At 34.4% G+C, this 24,124-nt stretch overlaps 1 protein-coding gene across 1 annotated transcript; it reads left to right on the forward strand.

Annotated features, from left to right (window-relative positions):
- The first annotated feature begins 5,716 nt into the window (after positions 1-5,716).
- On the forward strand, positions 5,717-22,533 carry capn7 (calpain 7). The gene is made up of 21 exons (XM_073847057.1): positions 5,717-6,134; positions 6,318-6,426; positions 8,325-8,482; positions 9,501-9,568; positions 9,778-9,984; positions 10,922-11,008; positions 11,706-11,832; positions 11,989-12,074; positions 12,340-12,433; positions 12,561-12,707; positions 13,746-13,852; positions 15,123-15,243; positions 15,321-15,465; positions 15,677-15,776; positions 15,869-16,004; positions 16,094-16,169; positions 16,276-16,421; positions 16,505-16,567; positions 16,658-16,788; positions 17,902-17,994; positions 21,186-22,533. Exons 1-21 carry the CDS (start codon positions 6,033-6,035, stop codon positions 21,328-21,330), a joined length of 2,448 nt encoding a protein of 815 aa, XP_073703158.1. The 5' UTR covers positions 5,717-6,032; the 3' UTR covers positions 21,331-22,533.
- The last annotated feature ends 1,591 nt before the right edge of the window (positions 22,534-24,124 follow it).

Genomic DNA, 24,124 nt, shown 5'->3' on the forward strand with positions numbered 1-24,124 from the left:
CATAAAATCATGAAAGCCACATTGAGTATCAACAACCGGATAACAAAGTCCAGACAGATTATTTAACATATCTTGTAACCCTAGAGGCCATAGTTTACAAGTCCATTACTATAAAACAACATTTTATGGTCAACAGCTCCTTCATATCAAAAGCTTAAGGTTAAAATTACACAGCATGAGATGTGTTTGTTTATGGATGTGTGTGTGTGTGTGTGTGTGTGTGTGTGTGTGTGTGTGTGTGTGTGTGTGTGTGTGTGTGTGTGTGTGTGTGTGTGTGTGTGTGTGTGTGTAGATTTGTGTCCACAGGTGGAATAGTTCAACACAGTGAAACCAGGTATAAGCAGGGTCTAAATCACCCATCATTGCCAGCTTCTAATGCTTCTTAAACACTTTCACTGACTTTAAGCTTTCTGTTGGCCGTATTTAACAAAATAAATAGATAGATAGGCTAGATGTGTTTTTTATGGAATCATGCTAGTTGTTATTGTGGTATGTTCAAAAACATTTTCATCCAAATTTTGTTTCGTTTGATGTTGAGAAATAAAGACTGTACACACATTTTACACATCCAGTTTTATAGGGCATAATTAAACTAAATGGTTAACTCATGCATGCTTGTGTACAGATGTTTTTAAACAGCTGCAACATGAGCGTAATTTTCCAGACATAGGGGAAGTTTTATGAATTTCACAAATAATTCCAACGCATTTTATTCATTTCTGCTGGTGGAAGTGGTGGGTTTTCCCACACTCTGCTACACGAATCATGGCGATGTCCAATTCGTAAATGAATCGTTCGAGTCTGATCTTTTCAGTGGATTTACAAAATGAATTGGACTGAACGTTTTGTTCAAATCGGAGTAAAGTGGTCAGAAACTCATTGAACCAACAACTATTTTCTGTCAAACATGTTTTTAGTTTTGTTTATTGAAAGTAGCCTATGAATTAAATTTCGGTTCAAAATGACTGTGCTCTGTCTCTGTCTAGGGAGATCCTAATAAAATTTAAATGAAAATAATTCATGTCCACGTTTAATTAAATGAAGATGACTTCACAACACAGATTTGTCACGTTGAAGGAGATGAGAGATGGGTCCAAATGCAGGTGAAAAGGGTTTTTAATTAAACAAATAAACAAACCAAGACAAAAGGCCAACACGGCACAAAACTAATAACTAGAACACAAAATAACAAAACTGAGAACAAGATCAAAGGCCAGGGATATCATGAACACAAAAGTACATCAAAGACACAAGACAATGCAGACCTGAAAACGGAATGAAGAGTGAGGCTGTATCCGAAATCGCCCCCTATACCCTATTCACTACTCCCTACATTAGTCCACTCGTACAGTTCACTTGAAGGAGTGAATGAAAACCAGCGAGTGAACTCGGACACTAATTGCACCGGAAGGACTGCCGCTTTTGCAAAGTATTGCTTTAACAATAATTTAAAACATAAGGTTCGAGTAGTAAGATTAAAGGATTTATCTTGAACTATGTCAAGGAGTTTACGTATAAACCCTGGTCAAACAATTTAATAATCAATTTACAACGAATTTGTACCTGTGTTGTACGCTGTATTACGCAGTGGACAAGCGCGTTGTAAAATGAACAGATGGATGATGATTCAGCTGCTGGCGCCATCGTCTGGCGAGACGCGGGAATTCAGTCGGCGCGCGACTCTCACAGTGCATTATGGGTTATCTCTAGCTGTTGAGGGTACATCGGTTGTACACTCGTTTTTCCGGTGCATTGTGGGATTGAATGAGTGTACTCGGGAACGTCCACTATGGTTTCGAATACCACTTAAAATGGCTGTCCCCTCAAATAGTGCCCAAATAGGGTATAGGGGGCGATTTCGGATACAGCCTGAGTGTTCTTATACAGAGTCCAGATAGTGAACAGCTGTGAGTGAATCAGTGTTAATGACAAAGACAGGTGAATGCCATCAGGAAGTGCAGTGTAGGGAAGGGAAAACAGCGACCCCAAGTGGCTGAGGGAGGCCCCACAGCCCAGATCATGACAAGATTATTTTAACCATGCACGGTCTAAAACAACTTGGCATCAATCTGTTTGCTTAAACAGAAATATCTCTCCTCACTGAAATGAATTAATCAAAAACAAAAACAAAAAACAAAAAAACATTTACCTGATATTTGGGCATGTTTGTTTGCAACATCAAAGAATGAAAGAGGCAAGATCATACTGCTCTACTATGTCTATTTAAAGTATGCACAGACTTATGGGAAATGTAGTCCCAAACTCATACATCACTCTGTCACATGAGTTAAATATGGCAGCTTTGAGTCACAAATGTTTCAGAATGAAGTGGCTGTCGCTCATGTACTGTTTGTAATCATCTATAGACCTCCACAATCAAATATTATGTTTCTAAATGAGTTTGCAGGCTTTTTGGGTAGTGTAGTAGGCTAACAAAGTTTGATAAAAATCCTACTACTGCATGGGGTGATTTTAACATTCATTTTTGTTGCACCAGTAAGACACTTTTAGGGACTTTTATAACCTTACTGACTCACAACATTTTACTCAGTGGGTAAAAGGTCCAATACATATTCAGAGACATACTTTGGATTAGGTTTTCACTCTTGGTCTTTCTATTTCAGATATCAAAATTTGCAACACTGGTTTTTCTGACCATAAATCTGTTTTATTTACTACTTTTCCTGGACAACCTGTTGCTACAAACTTGCAAATTTAAAACACTTGACACAGCAGGTGCAGCAGACAGAGCAGTTTATACTCCACTTCATATTTCTGGATCAGTGGATTTATTGCCTGGGAACCAAAATGCAGATGAGTACCTTATTGCCCTTATTGGTCAAAATACCTCTTCCACTGCTCCTTTAATATATTGATATATTGCATCTGGGTTCAGTCTGTCCATTTAAATGCTGGTGATGTTCAGTATCTCCCACTTAAATCTAACCATATAAATGCATTAAGAACTTTGTATGCATGTATTCAGGAATGTAAAGTCTGTGTAAAGGCAATTCAAAGAATTGTTTGTAAACACATTATATATGGCCTTGATGGAATTGCAGTCTATTTTGGAAGGAGAGAAACTATACTAAAAGGGTGGAAGGTGACTTTAGGGACATGGTAAATGAACTAAAAGAAAAAATAACTACAGTTTCACATTATTTATATGTATGATTAGATGCGGTTTAGCCTAGTCTATAACATTATTTAAAAATATTAGGTTTTTATAATTTCGTGGTATTATATTTCTTATGTAAGTTGATTACTCTGCCCTAAGGACATGATAAAATTGAATGCCTATATCAATAAAAGCTGTGTAAAATACAATGTCTATTATCTCTATAAGTGATTAATAAGACCTAAATATATAATTTGAGCCATTTCTTATAAATATGTGACTCATTTTAGAGAAAATATGAGTAAGTCAATCATAGAGACAGAAAAGTCACTGTATAACAGGAATGACATATACATTTTGCTAGATAAGACCCTTATTCCTCGGCTGGGATCAGCCTTTAAAGGAACACTACACTTTTTTTGGAAATAGGCTCATTCTCCATCTCCCCCCGAGTTAATAAGTTGAGTTTTACCGTTTTGAAATCCACTCAACCGTTCTCCTGTTCTGGCGATATCACTTTTAGCATAGCTTAGCATAGATCATTGAATCCTATTAGACCAATAGCATCGCGTTCAAAAATGACCAACGAGTTTCAATATTTTTCCTATTTAAAACTTGACTCTTCTGTAGTTATATTGTGTACTAAGACCGGCAGAAAATGTAAAGCTGCGAATTTCTAGGCCGATAAGATTAGGAACTACACTCCCATTCCAGCGTAATAGTCAAGGAAGTTTGCCGTAACATGGCTGAAGCAGGCGCAGTAATATCACACAGCACATGTGCAAATGCTAACCTAGCTGGGAACTAATTTCAAGCACTGCGTGATATTACTGCGCCTGCTTCGGCCATATTACGGCAGCAAACTTCCTTTACTATTACGCCGGAATGGGAGTGTAGTTCCTAATGTTATCGGCCTAGAAAATCGCAGCTTTACTTTTACCGCTGGTCTTAGTACACGATATAACTACTGAAGAGTCAAGTTTTAAATAGGACAAATATTGAAACTCATATTTCCAAAAAAAGTGGAGTGTTCCTTTAAGGCTACATTAAAACTGCAATTTGGACCTTCAACCAGTTAGCCACCATGGAAGTCTACTATATGGAGAAAAAATCTGGACTGTTTTTTCTCAAAAACCTTAATTTCTTTTCGACTAAAGAAAGAAAGACATGAACACCTTGGATGACATAAGAGTGTGTAAATTCAGGTCATTTTTATTTCCTTAAACATATTATGTGGCTTAGTATTATTGAATTTAGTAGATGTTAGTAGATCTTCTGATTTTTTTTGTCTTAACCCTTGGACGAGATAGGGCCGATTGCAGAACAGCAGAACCATACGTCACAGCAGTCACACGGCAGCAGCGCCACGGCAGCAGGCTCAGACGGTAGTGGGCGGAGTCTCCATCTGAGATCGAAAGTGGGTGAAAATAATGATCAACTTATATTTTTCAATATATTTTTAAACAGTATAAACTGAGTACAAAGCTCAAACAAAAAACAAAACAAAACTTGAGCAATAGAATGTTTTTATTTAGTTAAACTATATTTTTTACATAATCATTTCAGTATTAACCAATTTTTCATTGTACATAATACCATGTACTATACACTATACCCATCATAAACTGGATTTTCCAAAAAATATTACAAAATCAAACAAAACATATAGCACAGAAGGCACACATTTAACAACAATAATAACCACACATTACTCGCCTAACTAAATTAGTTTAAACCTAAAATAAATCAAAACTCTTTAAACATGCAATTAATCCAGAGGCATGATTTGTTCACACACTCATTAAGGAAATGTCCATATCATCCTTAAATTCAAAGTGAAACATGAAGGGCTCTTTGGCCAGCAGACTCTCATCATTTGTTTCTGCCATTATAAAAGTTCATTATGTTGCTGCACATGAAATATAACGCGAATAACATTAAATAAATATTTTTTTATAAGGTTACACACTGATTATTTATAACTTAAACCCCATTTTTCTACCCATCCGTTGGTCGCGCATATACGCCATGTTTGTAGTTTTTTACACTTTTTATGCGTATTTGTAGTTCTAATCAAATCCTCGTTCAACACGCAATGTGTTGTGGGCAATATAATAGCCGTTAGAGTGCGCATTAATCCGTACTTCGAATTCTAAAGGTAAATTGTAGTAGACCGTCCGGAAATCTTTGGAATACTTTTTAGGACATACCAATTCTATTTTCGAATACTATTTAGGACGGATATTTTGTGGGACCTGATTGGGCTGCAGCAGGAGACTCCGCCCACTACCGTCTGAGCCTGCTGCCGTGGCGCTGCTGCCGTGTGACTGCTGTGACGTATGGTTCTGCTGTTCTGCAATCAGTCATTATTGGTTTGGACAGCACTTTGGTCAACCTATGGTTGTTTTTAAATGTGCTACAACAAACAAACAAAACTTGTAATATTAGAAGTAAGGGTGTCGGGCACCACGTAATGAATGAAATAGGAACCACTAAGTTGTTTTTGAACCGGTTCTTTGAAATGATATTTGAAGGAACCGATTCGCGGAAATGACTCGGATGGCATCAGCTCTGCAAGCAATGACGCGTCGTGACAACATCAGGACACGCCCACCGCATCCGGAAGTACTGCGGGCTTGAGGATTTGTTTTGATGTCATCATAGCAAGTTAAATCGTTGTGGGTTCTCGCCTTATTTAGAGTAACTAAGTTTAAAACCTCATTGAAATCAGTATTTTTCAGTCTTGCCTCATTTTATTTCGGAGTTCGCGGACGGGAAGTTCACGTAACGAGAACAACTCAAGAAAGAAACGCAAATCCTCGGAGGAGCTGCTGTCTGTGATGAAGAACAGGTTAAAATGATTTGCCATACACCCGTTAAACTGAACTCGGTTATCAGGCAGTAAACGTCAATCATGGATTTTGCGGCTCTTGAACTCGATGCTATTAAATTTGCCAAATCAGCTGTACTTCATGACCAGAAGGGGAAATACAATGAAGCTGTTTTCTTCTATAAGGTAAGATTCTCCTGTTTGACATTTAGAGCTTATTTACCTTAAATTGCCTTGAAAGGTTTTATCCTTCAATGGAATTATCAGCTTGTTCCATGTTATGGCAATAAACAACTTTCACATTCAAATTAATGTATATTTGAGTTGAATTCATATCAAATCACATATTTTCTTTTGGGTTCTGAACAGGAGGCTGCCCAGGCTCTCATCTATGCTGGCATGGCTGGATCCAAACTAGAGAACATTCAAGACAAGGTGAACGAGTATCTGGACAGAGTACAGACCCTACTCAATGCCGGTTAGTTTACATGAACATATCTATTATGATTTATGAAGTTTTCTTTAGGGCAGAATTTTTTCTGCCGCTCTTTGTGGTCAGCGAAAGTGAAACCTCCTCGTTGTCGTAGATGGAGGAAATTTTGCTCATATTTTCCGCGGCCCAACCTTTAGAAAGCTTACATAGGTCATACCTCATTTGAAAGTGGTGTGAGTAACACAGCATTTGGGAATCACCAACAAATGCTGTCAGATTTTCTAGTTCACAGTTAATTTAATTCTCTTCCTCGTTCTCTTGTGTTATGTAATTTGAGAACAGCATTACAGTTGAGTAGTTTACAATAATGTTCTCTCATTAATTACTCATCTTTAGGACATCGCAAAATTGTATGAATTTCTCCCTTGGAACACAAAAAAAGATTGGATACTGAAGCTCTCAAGCTTCAAAATAGATAGTACTTTATATTCTGAAATATTCTAAAATGTAGCTTTGTGTGAGGAACAGACTAGAATATAATTTTTATTCACTTACAATCTTCATTTCAGTGAGCTATTAACCGCTGCTAAAATCAAATTTATTTTCCCCTTCAATGACTACTTTTTCTTTGTAGACCTTACTAAATGAGAATTTTGGATCATAAATTAATTAAATTTAATTTAATATATCAACATACCCTGTTTCTCTTAATGAAAATGTCTAAAAACAGGCAACACTTTTTATAAAAAAAATTGGACATACACTACCAGTCAAAAGTTTTTGGACAGTAAGATTTTGAATATTTTTTAAAGAAGTCTCTTCTGCTCAGGGCTCACCAAGCCTGCATTTATTTGATCCAGAGTACAGCAAAAACAGTAACATTTTGAAATATTTGTACTATTTAAAATAACTGTTTTCTTTTTGAATATATTTTTAAATGTAATTTATTTCTGTGATTTCAAAGCTGAATATTTGGCATCATTACTCCAGTCACTTGATCCTTCAGAAATTATTCTCATATTTTGATTTCATGCTAAAAAAATATTTATTATTATTATTATGTTGAAAACAGCTGAGTAGATTTTTCTAGGTTTCTTTGATGAATAGAAAGTTCAGAAGAACAGCATTTATCAGAAATAGAAATCTTTTGTAACATAATAAATGTGTTTATCGTTACTTTTGATTTTTGGTCAAGCGTCCTTGCTAAATAAAAGTGTTAATTTCTATACTCCCCCCTAAATACACTGACCAAATGGTATAGTGTATAATGTTTTTTATTTCAGATAAATGTTAATCTGTAGATCTGTCTATTAATCAAAGAATCCTGAATAAAATTACCCAATTGATAATTGATAAATATACCCAAATGAAATATTGATAATAATAGTAGTAGTAATAATAATAATAATAATAATAATAATAATAAAACTTACACTGGAGTAATGATGCTGAAAATTTTGCTTTGATCACAGTATTAAATTACATTTTAAAACATATTAAAATAGTAATCACTTGTTTTAAATAGTAAAAAAACTTCAAAATACGCTTTTGCTGTATTTTGGATCAAATAAATGCAGGCCTGGTGAGCAGAAGAGACTTTAAAAAAAACATTAAAATCTTACTGTCCAAAAACTTTTGACTGGTAGTGTAACTAAGGCAGATGTCAAGATTTTCAGTGAATAAGAACATAAATATATTTATTTTCTGCACATTAAGGCACCTTATGACTTAAGAAGATTTAGAATATAGTACACAAGTATTATGGACAACTTTTATTGTGCTTTTGCATACTTTTCAAAGCTTGCAAGCTTTGAAAGTCTCCATTCATTGGAAATGATTTTTTTTCAGGTTGAGTAAATGAAGGCATGATTTTTGTGTGAACTAATGCTTTAAAAGGTCTGTGTTAGAGCCGTTCATTTCATTGACTGAATCCCTGTGATTAGTTCAAGCACAGAGCACTGACCCTCTGAAGAGTAAGCATCAACTGGATCTGGAGAGGGCGTACTTCCTGGTGACACAGGCTTTTGAAGAGGATGAGAAGGAGAATGCAGATGAGGCTATTGAGCTCTATACACAGGCTGTGGAGTTGTGTATTCAAGCGGTGAGTCCTTATGTAAGGGGAAATGATACACTTTTGTTCAAAATTCTCAAAAAAGGACAATAAAATCAAAAAGATTTGTTTATTTTCTTTTGTTTTATTTAGCAAGGACACGTTAAATTAATAAACGTTTGCACTGTTACAAAAATTTCAGTTTCAAGTACACTACTAGTCAAAGGTTTTTGGACAGTAAGATTTTTAATGTTTATAAAGAAGTTTTCTCTTCTCACTAAGCCTGCATTTATTTGATCCAAAATACAGCAAAGCAGTTTTTTTAAAATAATGTTTTCTATTTGATTATATTTTAAAAAGTAATTTATTCCTGTGATCAAAGCTACATTTTCATCTTTATTACTCCACTCTTTAGTGTCACATGATCCTTCAGAAATCATTCTAATATGCTGATTTGGTATTATTATTATTATTATTGATTTGGTATTATTTATTATTATTATTATTAATAATAATGTTGTTGTTATTATCATTATCAATAAATATATAAGTATTATTTTCTTTTTTTGGGGGGGGGGATAAATACCTTTATTTAGAAAGGAAGTTTTAAATTGATTAAAAGTGATTACAAAGACATTTATGTTACAAAAGATGTCTATTTCAAACGCTGTTCTTCTAGACTTTCTATTCATCAAAGAAACATGACAGAATTCTACTCTGCTGTTTGTAACATAATAATAATAATAATAATAATAAATGTTTTTAAACAGCAAATCAGAATATTAGAATGGAGTAATGATGGTAAAAATGCAGCTTTCAAAAACATACAAAAGTCATACTAACACCAAATTTATAAACAGTAGTGTATATAAAGAACGATATAACTAACTATATATGTGGCCGCTTGCAGCAGTTCTGAAGTAATAAATTGTCAGTCTTTGGAACAGGTGGTGGTGTTAAGTTGGTTGTTCTGGTTTCATATCTCTTACTGCCGGTTATATGGGCTTCTCTGTAACCAGAAACTAAGCCAAGCCCTGTAATCTTTGAACTCTTTCTCTCTCCCACACAGTCCAATGAGACGTCAGATCAAGCACTACAGGGGAAACTGAAGCAGCTTGCTCGGCAGGCTCTGGACAGGTGCTTCACTGTTTACTCTAATACTAAGATACTACTACTCCAGTGTATTAGAAATGAAATACCACATAATCAACAGCAGTATCAACAGCAGTTGTGGCATATTGATGATTACCATTACCAACACTTTTGAAAATTGAATATTGCACAATCAGTACAATGCACATTTTACCCATAATGCATAATCTTTTCCTCTCATTTTCCTTTTTCAGGGCAGAGGGACTGAAAGACTCTCTTAGTAAACAAGCAAACCAGGACAAGTCTGTCTCCTCAGCATCCAGAGGCCCTGCTCAGGTGAGGCAGTTCTTTCCGCTAGGGCCAGACTTCTCCCTCCAGGACAAAACGCAGCCGGTCCGAGCAGTGCAGTCCAGTGAGCCACAGGGACAACGCTATACAGCGGAGGAGATCGAGGTGCTCAGGTAAGCGCAAAGCAAGGATGATGTCTGATATCTAATTGTGCATTCTCAGTTCCCCTGTTTACATTTTGATCACCTTAACCTGGCATCTAACAATCATTACAATTAATCTTACAAAAGTGATCATTTTATTCTAATGTTAAATGTATCTTCTTCTTTTTTTTAAATCTCAAAATAAATATCAGTTTTCTTCATGTTGTACATTTATATTCTTGTGATGCCTAAATTGGCTTGTGGCATTTAAAATAATTCTTTTTTTAATGTATAATGTTTAACAATATTATATAATTTTAATATGGGTTTTGTACATTTTTGTAAATCTGTTTTGTAAATCTTAAAATTAATATATATATATATTTTTTTTTTTTTTTTTTGTGCTGTACATTTATAATGGTGTGATGACTAATTTTATTTATGGCATTTAATATAATTAATTTTACATTTTATTAATATTATATCATTTTAATATGGGTTTGTTAATTTGTATAAATCTCTTTTGTAAAGCTCAAAATTAATAGCTGTTTTTTTTGTGCTGTAAATGTATAATGTTGTGATGCCTAAATTGACTTGTGGCATTTAAAATAATTATTTTTACATTTTTAATTGTAATTTTATTAAGACAAAATATTCTATAATTTTAATATGGGTTTTGTAAATTTTTGTAAATCTCTTATGTAAAGTTAAAAATGAATATCTTTTACTTTTTGTACAGTACATTTATAATGTTGTATAATGTGGCATTCAAAATAATACATTTTTAATTTTAATTATAACAAAATATTATATAATTTTGTTATGGGTTTTGTGGATTTTTTATTTGTATTTTCCAGAAATATTTCTTCATAATGCATAAAGAAAATTTTTTTTTGCTCTAAATATAATCTTATGAAATTATATTCTTACTTATTTTATTTTTTTATTTTTTTGTTGTCTTTTGTAGAAAGACCTCCAAGATAAATGGAATAGAATATGTTCCATTCATGAGTGTTGACCTGAGGGAACGTTTTGCTTTTCCTGTTCCATTCTCGTGAGTATTTGATGTGATTGTGTACTTCATACAAGTGCAGCTGTTTCTCTGACATTTCACTAGAATTTTTGTACCCTGCAACAGCTGTATTTTACTTTAACTCACACTACCTTTCCAAAGTTTGGGGTTAGAGTATTATTGTTTTAAAGAAATGATTACTTCTATTCAGCAAAGACACATTAATTTGCTGCCCCTATTGTCACTTTAATGTGTTTAGAAAAAGATTTCTATTTTAAATAAATGCATTTTTTAAAACCTTCTATTAATCAAAGAATCACATTTTCCACAAAAATAATGAGCAGCACACACACTTTCAACATAGATAATAATAAACAGTTTTATGAGCACCAAATCCGCACATTAGAATGATTTCTGAAGGATCATGTAACTGCTGTTGAAAATTCAGCTTTGCATCACATGAATAAATTACGTTTTAATATATGTTGAAATAGAATCCAGTATTTTAACTTGTAATAATATTTTACAATATTACTGTTTTTACTGTATTTCTAATCAAATAAATGCAGCCTTGGTGAGCATATGAGACTTCTTTCAAAAACAATAATAAAGAAAATCGTACCTATGCCAAACTTTTGATCAGTAGTGTGTTTAAAAGCAGTAGTCCTAACACTGAAATGTAGCATTTGTGTCAAATGACTATTTTTTATTTTTATTTTTATTTTTATTTTTTACATAGGGACAAATGTGGTAAACTGGCTCTGTCACCGAAGCAGAAAGCCATATTCTCACGCTGGGTTCGACCGGATGACATCTGCAATAACCCCACCATGATCTACACCGTGTCCAGCTTCAGCATCAAGCAGGTCACACTTTATGCATTTTTATGCTAAATTTGATATTTATTTACATAAATGTTGATATAATTTGATGACTATTGTTTAAAGCAATTTTGCCATTTAGAAAGCTCTGTTGTTTGTTCATCGCTGATGTAATGTTCTTTTGTTTGTTCATGTTTACAGACGGTTGTGTCAGACTGTTCCTTCGTTGCCTCATTGGCCATCAGCGCAGCATATGAGCGGCGCTACAACAAAAAGTTAATCACAAGGTACTTAGGTGCTTAGGCCTCACTGTTTACGCTAATAGTTTGACTCATGTCTAACCCTTGGATTATGAAGCTGGCTGCTTTTTGCATGCTTCATGGACTGAATCAAGCTTTAGAGTGTCAGGTGTCCTCAGGCTGGAATGTAAAACATTCCTGAACAAGCATCTTCACTTTACTATAATTGAAATGAATAATAATTATATAAGAATTATAGAAGTGAATTGGAGTTCCCACAATGATAAATGTTTATTTGAATGTTTGTTTGTAGCATCATCTACCCACAGAACAGGAAAGGAGAGCCAGAGTATAACCCTTGTGGGAAGTACATGGTCAAACTGCACATTAACGGCGTCCCTAGAAAGGTACGCAACCTCTCCAAGCCCCACCTCCTCAAATAAACCACGGTTTTTCTATTGTCGTCTTCATTGTTTGAAGATGAACAGGTTCAGGATTGTTTTGTTATAGTTCAGGTGTGTTTCTCTCTGTCAGGTGATTATTGACGACTTCCTCCCGGTGGATCGCAATGGCGAGCTGCTTTGCTCTTACTCCAGTAATCGCAATGAACTCTGGGTGTCGCTCATCGAGAAGGCCTACATGAAGGTCATGGGAGGATACGATTTCCCAGGCTCCAACTCTGTGAGTGGCACTTCAGACTCAAATGCTGCTCTAAACAACATTTTTGTTCACCAAGTTTAAAGAGATAGTTCACCCCAAAATGAAATTCTGTCATTAATTACTCATTCTTATGTTGTTCCAAACCCATTCATCTTTGGAACACAAATTAAGATATTTTTGATGAAACCCGAGAGCTTTCTGACCCTGATTAGACAGAGCACAGAAAGGTAGTAAGGACATTATTAAAATAATCCATCTGACATCAGTGGTTCAACCACTTTCTAAGCTACGAGAATACTTTTTGTGTGCAAAGAAAACAAAAATAATGACTTTATGCAGTGATTTGTTTTCTCACAGGACAGCTTGTTACTACTAGTACTATGGCGCATTCTTTGCACAAAAAGCATTCTTGTAGCTTCAAAAAATTACAGTTCAACCACTGATGCACATGGACTATTTTAACAATGTCCTTATTACGTTTCCCTTAATTTGTAGAAGATGAACACATGATTGGAATGACTTGAGGGTGTGTAATTAATGACAGAATTTTCATTTTTGGGTGAACTATCATATTTAATATTAATTGTACAGAAATGTCAATCGTCTTTAATGTCAGTTGTACAAAATAAATATGAAGGGATGCACATGTATTACAATTCTGGCTGATTTTTATGTTATGCTGAGGGTGACTGAACAACCCATAAAATTAACGATTCTTTGATCAATAGAAAGTTCAAGAGAACAGAGTTTATTTGAAATAAATCTTTTGTTACAATGTGAAAGTCGTTACTGTTACTTTTGAACAATTTAATGCAACCTTGCTGATCAGAAATATAAATTTAATAATTTTTACTATAATATACAATATTGTGAAATTAAATTACAAATGAATTAATTTATCACATTAACAACACTGATTTTAACTGAATTGAATGCATTGGATTTAAAACGGGATTTAAATGCTACAAGTGAATTTAGGCAACACAACCATTTGGGATTATATTCTGCATTATTGTCAGTGATAGTGTTTGGTGACACTTTCATGTTTTATCTTTGTAGAATATTGACTTGCACGCTCTCACTGGCTGGATCCCAGAGCGTATCGCTATGCACTCAGACAATCAGTCCTTTAACAAAGATGACACTTTCCGCATGCTATACCAGAGGTAAGCAAACATTCACAGTACAGACACAGTCCACTGGTGTGTATCGATTTCTTTTGCTTTAGTATGTAGCTACTTCAATACTTTACTGGTCTTATTGCACTTGCCTATCTTGATTCTGGGCATAAATAAATTCAGAGTTTTATTTATATATTATTCATATAACATTATAGTATTTAGTAATATTTGTATTTTTTTCCATTGTTATATTGTTAGTTTCGTTTTAATTCTGCTTTGTAATTTTTATTACTTTTTTTGTATTTCATTTAAATTTATTTATTTAAAAATTAATATTTTTGTCTTGTTTCCAGCCAAAATATCTAAAAATTCTTAAATCAAGAAGGATTTTCCAGACGAGTAACAATTATTATGTTTTCAGAAAAAACAAGTAAAAATTAAGTGCGTTTTTGCTTAAAACAAGCTAAATAATCTGCCAATCGGGTAAGCAAAAATATCTTATTTTAAACAGAAAACAAGATCATTTTTCTTACCCCATTGTCTTGTTTCAAGCTAAATTTAATTTAATTTGACTTGTTTTTTCTGAAAACTAGACAATAATTGTTACTTTCAAGAATATCCTTCTTGATTTAAGAATTTAGATATTTTGACTGGAAAAAAGCCAAAAAAAATCTAAGTAAGAAAAGCAATTTTTGCAGTGCACATAATGAGAACATATACTAAGACTTGTGTGTTGCAACATGTCAGTTCCAATATTTTTGGCACATCATCTTTTAGTTTCAGTCTTTTTGAAAATCTTACGTCGAATTGTGCCTTGTTTGTAAACCAAACCTCAGTAAAATAAAGTGAACGAAGGACCAAGTTCACCCACTCTTTCCTAATGTTAGGATTAGAAGGAAGGCCATGCAAAGACTTTTTTTCCCACAATTTGGTACTGCACAGTGTCTTTGGTTTCTGCATAGACCTGCGTTTGCCTCTCTCGTTATTTACACTACATGTGTGAATCGGTGGGCGGGGCTAAACAGACAGTGATGTAAGCAGGCGTTGATCTGCTTCTGTGGAAGTGGTGTTTAGTCACACTATTATGTCATAAAGTGACACATTCCACAACCTGACGTTTTGGAAGATTGGCTTCACTATAAACTTTTTAGACTAATGAAAAAGTTTAGAGTTCTGAAACTTACAGGATTATTTATAGTACAATGACCTCTTATATATCAATAGATCAAGGGAATTTCTTAGTTCATGACCCCTTTAATGGTTTCTGTTTTAGTTAACATTACAATACTTGTGTGTTGGTAATCTATTCTGGCAGGTTTCACAGAGGAGATGTTCTCATCACCACCGCAACAGGGGTCATGACTGAGGAGGAGGGGGAAAAGTGGGGTTTAGTGCCCACACATGCCTACGCTGTCCTAGACATCAGGGAACACAAGGTGTGTTAAACTCTTGCTTAGTGAGGACTCATGACTATGACAACAACATCATCATGAGCTCCTGCTTGTTCTCTCAGGGCAAACGCTTCCTTCAGCTGAAGAACCCGTGGAGCCACCTCAGGTGGAAAGGGCGATATTGCGAGCGTGACGAAAAGAACTGGACACCAGATCTTCTCAAATACCTCAATTTTGACCCCAAAACTGCACAAAAGTTTGACAATGGTAAGTCAGTGCTAAACTAGGAATGACAGAAGACATAAATGTGACCCTGGACCACAAAAACAGTCATAAGGGTCCATTTTGAGATTAATACATCAAATGAAAGCTGAAACAATGTATTGTTGGAAACAATGTATTGTTTCTAACTGGTTATGTGGTCCAGGGTCACATATTGTAAAAGAAGTTGTTATTGACATGTTTGTTGTTCTTTAAGGTGTATTTTGGATCATCTGGGAAGACTTGTGCCAGTATTACGACGTCATCTATTTGAGCTGGAATCCTGCACTGTTTAAAGAATCCTCATGTATTCACAGGTCCGTCTCATTGTGATTACATCTATATAGATGTCTATGAGGTCTGATTATTATAGATAATTAGAAAACATATGTGAATTATGCTATTGCAGTAGCTGGGATGGCAAACAGGGTCCGGTGAAGGATGTCTACAGTTTGGCTAATAATCCTCAATTCAAGCTGGAGGTGCAGTGTCCTCAAGGGGGTGCTGCAGTATGGGTACTGCTCACCAGACACATCACTGACAAGGTACTGCCACAGATTACAGTGCAATGCATTACAATCATTGTATTACAGTGAGTTCTTACAATTTTCCTACTTTCATATTCACTCTCAAGGATGACTTCGCTCAAAACCGGGAGTTTATTACTTTAGTAGTTTACAAGACCAATGGAAAGAAAGTCTATTATCCAGGTAAGCGAGCACATCATTTGAGAAATAAAATATATTTACTTGAATATATCATTATTCTTTATAGTTTATAATTTAATGTATGTGCTCGGTCCTTTTTTTTCTGAAGCTGAACCTCCTCCCTACATTGATGGCATCAGGATCAACAGTCCTCACTACCTAACCAAGTTCAAACTGACTAGTCCTGGAACTCACACCTTCACCCTGGTGGTCTCTCAGTATGAGAAACAAAACACCATCAACTACACACTAAGGGTATTACACAGTCAAGTGTGATGGATTTTATTTTCATAGAAATTAAACCCTATTAACCATTGCCATGAATATGCCATTTTCAGGTGTACTCGGTATGCAAGTTTAATTTCTCCAAAATCCCAACACCCTTCACCCACACCAAAAGAGTGAGTTAACACCTCTGTTTATAGTATTCTTAATGGGTGTTTTTGTTGGAACCTATTTCCAGACGGTTTAACACCTCTCTCTATATGTAGATAAATGGCCAGTGGAAGGGGGCCAGTGCAGGAGGCTGTGGAAACTACAAAGATACCTTCAAGAACAACCCCATATACCAGTTCAACATGGACAAAGCAGGCCCTCTGCTAATCGAACTCCGTGGCTCCAGGTCAGAATGCTTCAGATTTCAACGGTTACAATAGGAGTACTAAAACAATTGTAGTAAGCATATACACTACCAGTCAAAAGTTTTTGAACAGTAAGACTTTTAATGTTTTTTAAAGAGGCCACTTCTGTTCACCAAGCCTGCATTTATTTGATTCAAAGTACAGCAAAAACAATCACATTTACTATTTAAAATACCTGTTTTCTATTTGAATTTATTTTGAAAATGTAATTTTTCCAGTGATTTCAAAGCTGAATTTTCAGCATCATTACTCCAGTCACACGATCCTTCTAAAATCCTTCTAATTTTCTGATTTGCGTTAAAAATAGTTTTTAGTGTTATTATGTTGAAAACAGCTGAGTAGATTTTTTCTGGTTTCTTTGATAAATAGAAAGTTCAGAAGAACAGCATTTATCTGAAATGGAAATCTTTTGTAACATTATAAATGTCTTTTACTATCACTTTTGATCAATTTACAGCATCTGTTCTAAATCAAAGTATTTTTTCTGTAATACCCCAAAAATTATACTGACTCCAAGCTTTTGAATGGTACAGTGTATAATGTTACAAATGCTTTTTATTTCAGATAAATGCTGATCTTTGGATCTTTCTATTCATCAAAGACTCCTGAAAAAATGTACTAAACTGTTGATGTACTCAACTGTAATGTTGATAATAATAGCCATTATAATAATCTTTCTTGAATAGCAAATCATCATATTAGAATGATTTCTGAAGGATCATGTGACACTGAAGACTAGAGTAGTGATGCTGAAAATGTAGCTTTGATCACAGGATGAAATCACATTTTTAAAAATGGTACATTTTTGCTGTACTTTGGATCAAATAAATGCAGGCTTGGTGAGCAGAAAAGACTTTGACACCTAAATATCAGTCATCTTTTGGCCATTAGAAGAGGGTGGGATTTCATGGGTTGTTGGATTTCCCTTGACATGACGTGGGTAGGGCCATCCTGTACTACATTACGGAAGAAACACCTACACACATTCAGATCCCTTCTGTCTTTCTCTCTTTCTCTTTTCGCTGGAGAGTGTGAGGATGTATGATGTAGCGTGATGCCTGTGAATATAAATGAGTTTGGCTTTCTCTCTGCAGGCAGTACAGCGTGGGCTTTGAGGTGGTGACTGTTTCCGCTACAGGGGATTCTGGATCATCAGGCACTCAAAAGAGAGGGAGCGGGGATTACCGGTAAAGAAATACTCTTTGAAAACCCTGCGTCAACTTCCATTCTTCCATATGAGACGCATTGGCTGTGTTTGGGATGGGATGCTAGTGTATTGCTTATTGCACATTGCACTCAAATACAGCCTACTACAGTATGCTTTTAAAATTATTATGTAAATGATTGCACACTTATATAATTCTCTATCTGCAGTATGCTAAATATCATAATCTCAGGGTTTAATTCTGTTATTAGAACCTAGTTACCTGTAAAATAAAAATGGTTATTTGGCCTTTTTAAATCAGTTTTGTGTTGCAACATTTTCTGTTTTATTTTTTAATTATTCCAGAAAATATAAATAATTGTGGCTGGTTATACTTGACCTTCTATTTTGCAATGTGACAAATGAACCACAAGTTAAGCTTGTTTTAGGAATTGAGGACAAGTTGAGGATTTTTGATTAATAGAACGTTTAAAAAAAAATCCTTGCTCAATAAAAGTACTCAGTCCAACTTTTAACAGTAGCACATATATTTTCCAAGACCCATATAAGACTGCAAAAATAGCAAAAATAATATGGTAGCATCAGCATGCTATTCTGAACACAACCTTGTATATTTTATTTTAGTTAACTAACAGTCAGCTGGCCCGTGTTCCACTTTAGCATAAGCATGCAAATGCTTGAAACGCACAACCTTTTCTCACAAAGAAATCTAGGTCAGAGAAAGTTGATCATTTATACAATAGTCAGATGACTGCAAAATATGTTTGAGAAAAATATATTTCATGGTTTATATGGTTTCATGGTCTCATCCTGATAGAAGCAGCATGGTTGTTACCTTTGTTGATGGTCTGCAGTAGTTTAAAGTATGGAAGCCCGTTTCTGCAACTTAATAAAATTTTTTTAAAGTTAATTGTGACTTTTATCTCACAATTCTAAAAAAGTCAGAATTGTGAGATATAAACTCACAATGCTGACTTTTTTTTCTCAAAATTGTGAGTTACTAAATCAGAATTCTGAGAACATATCAGTCTTTTTCCTCCTCAAAATTGACTTTATATCAGTTTATATCTGACAATTCTAAAAAAAAATTAAGAATTGTGAGATATAAACTCGCAGTTGCAAGAAAAATAATTAGAATTGCGATAAAACTCGCATTTTTGTGAGTTTCATATCTTGCCATTTTGACTTTCTAACTCATAATTGTGAGATTCAATCACAATTCTGAAAAAAGTTAGTTGCGAGGAAAAAAGTCAGAATTGCAGTACAAACTCAAATTTGTAAATCTGAAAAACTCACAATTCTGACTTTATTTCTCGCAATTGTGAGTTAATATAGGAATTCTGACTTTACAACTCGCAATTGCGAGATTATATAGCACAATTCTGAGAAAAAGTCAGAATTGCAAGGAAAAACCCAGAATTGTTATAGAAACTCGCAATTATGAGTTCTAAAGTCAAAATGGCGAGATATAAACTCACAATTGCGAGAAAGTCAGAATTGCGAGATATAAACTAGCAATGCAAGAAAAAGTCAGAATTTTTCTCGCAATTGTGAGTTTATATCTCACCATTTTGACTTTAGAACTCGTAATTGCACATTTCTATCACAATTCTAAGAAAAAAGTCAGAATTCTGAGAAAAAAGTCAGAATTGCAAGATATAAAGTCGAAATGGCAAGATATAAACTCACAATTGCAAGAAAAGGTCAGAATTTAAGAAGTTTGTAATTCTGCAATTCTGATTATTTTTCTCGCAATTCTGACTTTTTTCTCAGAATTGTGATAGAAACTCGCAATTATGAGTTATAGTCAAAATGGCGAGAGATATAAACTTGCAATGCAAGAAAAATAGTCAGAATTGCGAGTTTTTATCTGACAATTCTCACTTTTTCTCGCAGTTTTTTTACAGTTTACTCTCTAGTTTATATCTCATATAAACATGAGAAAAAAGTCAGAATTGCGAGATATAATCAGAGAATAATAATCAGAATTGCGATACAAACTTCTTAAATTCTGACTTTTTCTTGCAACTGAGTTTATATCATAATTCTGAAAAAAAAGTTAGAATTGCAAGAAAAAAGTCAGAATTGCGAGATATAAACTTGCAATTTTATGGTAAAAAAAAAGTCAGAATTGAAAACTCACAAACTCATATTCGTGAGAAAATTGAATTGAATTGAGAAAATCTGAAAAATCATAATTCTGACTTTATTTCTCTTAGTTGTGAGTTTATATCGAAATTCTGACTTTACAACTCACAAGAAAAAAAGCCAGAATTGTGATAGAAACTTGCAATTATGAGTTATAAAGTCAAAATGGCGAGATAGTCAGAATTCAAAGATATAAACTTGTAATGCAAGAAAAATAGTCAGAATTGCGCTTTTATATGACAATTCTGACTTTTTCTCACAATTGTGAGTATATCTCACCATTTTGACTTGTAATTGCAAATTTCTATCAAAATTCTAAGAAAAAAAGTCAGAATTGCAAGAAAAAAAGAATTGTGAGATATAAACTCGCAATTCAGAGAACTTTTTCCCCCTTAAAATTGGACTTTATAACTCTCAATTGCGAGTTTATATCTCAGAATTCTGAGAAAAAAGTCTTGCGAGATACAAACTCGCAACTGAATAATCAGAATTGCGATACAAACTTCTTTTTATATCTTGCCATTTTGACTTTCTAACTCATAATTGTGAGTTTCTATCACAATTCTGAGAAAAAAAAGTCAGAATTGCGAGATAAAACTTGCAATTGTGAGGAAAAAAGTCTGAATACAAACTGACATTTGTGAAAAAAATTAATCTGAAAAACTCGCAATTCTAATTTATATAGCACAATTCTGAGAAAAAGTCTGAATTGCAAGGGAAAAAAAGTCAGAATTGTAATACAAACTCACATTTGCGAGAAAATTTGTGATTCTAAAAAAAACCTTGCAATTCTGACTATTTCTTGAGATTTATAACTTGCAATTGTGAGTTTATATCAAAGATTCTGACTTTATAACTCGCAATCGTGAGTTTATATCTTAAAGCTCTGAGAAAATAAATCAGAATTGCAAGTTTGTATCAAGCAATTCTAAGAAAAAAACTAAGAAAAATAGTTGCAATAACATTTTTTTTACAAATTCAGTGGTGGCTTCCGTATCAAAGATTTAAGTGTGTGTAACATTTTAATCTACCTTATACAAACAAATGTACTCTTTTTATCTTCAGATGCGGTTTCTGTTATATGGAAGTGGAGAACATGCCTGCCGGGATTTACAATGTCATACCCACTACCTTCCTGCCCAAACAGGAAGGTCCGTTCTTCCTGGACTTTAGCAGTGCCGCTCCACTGCGGGTTTCTCAGCTGCAATAACCGTCCCAGATCATCGGCCCACCACATTGTTCTGCAACTATGAGACACTGAATATGCTCTAGACAGCACTCATTGCTCACTACAGCATGGATACGCTCATTTACCAAAATAAATAAGCACCACCCACAGATGGTACCTGACATAGTGCCATATTTGTCATGTTAGCGTGTGATAGATAGTGTACGACTGCTCTGACTCCTGTGCCGTTGCAGTGCCATGCTTGGAGGAAGTGTGTTCAATCAGCCAAAAACACACTCCTCTAAGTTCTGCAGTCCAAAGTTGCATTCAAAGATGACGATGGTGTGTGTGTACACTCGACCTGAAATGACTGTTTTTCCACTCAGGAGACTGCAATAAAACAGGGATGTATATTAATGATGTCTGATGATAGATCAGAGGGATCTATTTCTGTGTCTGTATACTAAGGGCTCTTCCTCTGGTCTGTTTGCTGATGTCCAGGTAGAAAGACTTCCAAGTTGCAGGGCTTCTCTCTTCAGTGGGCACAGAATGAGTGCACTTTTATCAAAATGTATAAAAAGAACAACGGAAAGAGATATGCATCTATCTAAAGCATTGTGGGTTTTTATTTTATTTTTTGGTTTGTTTTGTTTTAGCTTTTTTCCCCATCATGTGCAATGCATCAAATGTCAGCTTGCTTTGTTTGAGTCACTGTCTACCAGCACAACAGAGTACTGTACGTTTACAGAACATAATAATCATAAATTCTGACTTAAGGTGATGCTCTGTAATGGGGATTACTTGAAGTTGCTTTGATGTATTTATTTGAGATTAAAATGAAGGTGTACAGACATTATAATTTTTTTTTACCTCACTAATTATTTTACAATACTGTTTTTTATTAGATAACTAACAATGGATATTACCATATACTTTTTCAGCATTTGTTGTACTTAGTTAATTTCCACATTTACATTAATCTATATGGCAGATGCTTGGTTTATATTTTGGCTGTATGTGTATTCCCATTACTTTTTTTTAGTTAAGTAATGCTTCTATTGAGCAAGGATGCATTTGATTGATCAAAAGTGAAAGTAAGGATATTTATAATGTTACAAAAGATTTCTATTTTAAATAAATGCTGTTCTTTTAAACTGAAGAATGGAAAAATGGCTGCTGAAAATTCAGCATTGCCATCAAAGGAATAAATTAAATTTCAAAACATATTAAATAAATTAATAAATGTATGTTTATTACCTAAGTCAAACTTTGAATAGTAGAGCGTATGCAAAATCACAGCATGGCGGGTCGTCTCAGGGAGCGGGAATTTCGACGCAACGCTTCTGTTTTGTAATGTGAGGTAAGATGTATGTAGCTAAATATTAAATATTTGACAGCTCTTTTATGTTCAAATGTTAAACGACCAAAACGTTTGAACAGTAAAGCGTATGCAAAATCTCCACAGCATGGCTGGTCGTCTCAGAGAGGGGGAATTTCGACGTGACGCTTTTGTTTTGTAATGTGAGGTAAGATGTAACGTACAGTTGAGCTCAAAAGTTTAGACGCACGTTAGACAAAACGTTCATTATTTTAACAAAGCTAAGAGGGATCATACAAAATGCATGTATTTTTTTTATTTAGTACTGACCTGAATAAGTTACTGAAATAATAGTTGAATTCTTAAAAATTACCCCGTTCAAAAGTTTACTTTAGGCTTGATTTCTTAATACGGTACGTGTTGTTACCTTAATAATTCACAGCTCTTTTTGTTTAGTGATAGTTGTTCATGAGCCCTTTTGTTTGTCCTTAGCAGTTAAACTGCTTGCTGTTCTTCAGAAAAATCCTCCAGGTCTCACAAATTATTTGTTTTTTAAGCATTTTTGTGTATTTGAACCCTTTCCAACAATGACTGTATGATTTTGAGATCCAGCTTTTGACACTGAGGACAACTGAGGGACTCATATGCAACTATTACAGAAAGTTCAAACACTCACTAATGTTCCAGAAGAAAACATGATGCATTAAGAGCCGGCGATACTTGCATGTTTCCCAGAAGACAAAGTAAGGTAAATTTACCCTTATCTTCAATTCAATTATGCTCTTAATGCATCACGTTTCCTTCTCTAAAGCATCAGTGAGCGTTTGAACCTTCTGTAATAGTTGCATACGAGTCCCTCATTTGTCCTCATACAGTCGAGGTTGGAAAGGGTTCAAATACACAAAAATGCTGAAAAACCCAAGAATTTGTGGGACCTGAAGGATTTTTCTGAAAAACAGTGGGCAATTTAACTGTTCAAGACAAACAAGGGACTCATGAACCACTATCAATTAAAAAAAAAAAAAAAACACCGCTGTGGATCATTTAGGTAAGAATTAAGAATCAAGTGTATGTAAACTTTTGAACGGGGTCATTTTTCTAAATTCATCTATTACTTTCTCTTGTGGACTATATGTGAACATCTTTTATGTAAAATATCTTTTTCGGGTCAGTACTAATTAAAAAAAATAACATGCATTTTGTATGAATCCTCTTGTTTTTTTTTAACAGTAGTAGTAACAGTAATTTTCTGTGATGTAAATTAACTACTCGATATTCCGCCATTTTGAATACTACCTTTTCTTCCCGTAAGAGTGGCCGCAGCCATTTATAAATATTATGGGTGTAGCTTCCAGTCTCATCAGCGTCCAGCTCTTTTTAAGCTGTTTTAGTTAGTGTCAAATTAGTGTCTTGCCATATTGTTTTAATGCATTGTCTTAATTATAAGCACAGTGGTTTGTAGTGCAAACTGTTTTACAGTTTACTGCACGTTGTTATTCTTCTCTTATTTAACCGGAA

The sequence above is a fragment of the Garra rufa genome, chromosome 9, assembly GCF_049309525.1.
Source record: "Garra rufa chromosome 9, GarRuf1.0, whole genome shotgun sequence".
NCBI classification, from domain to species: Eukaryota; Metazoa; Chordata; class Actinopteri; order Cypriniformes; family Cyprinidae; genus Garra; species Garra rufa.

Excerpts from the sequence above, each read along its gene's own strand:
- capn7 (XM_073847057.1), top strand. The coding sequence starts at position 6,033 with ATGGATTTTGCGGCTCTTGAACTCGATGCTATTAAATTTGCCAAATCA. Across the intron at positions 9,569-9,777 it reads GCTCGGCAGGCTCTGGACAG|GGCAGAGGGACTGAAAGACT; the intron begins GTGCTTCACTGT and ends TTCCTTTTTCAG. Across the intron at positions 15,466-15,676 it reads TGCACAAAAGTTTGACAATG|GTGTATTTTGGATCATCTGG; the intron begins GTAAGTCAGTGC and ends TTGTTCTTTAAG.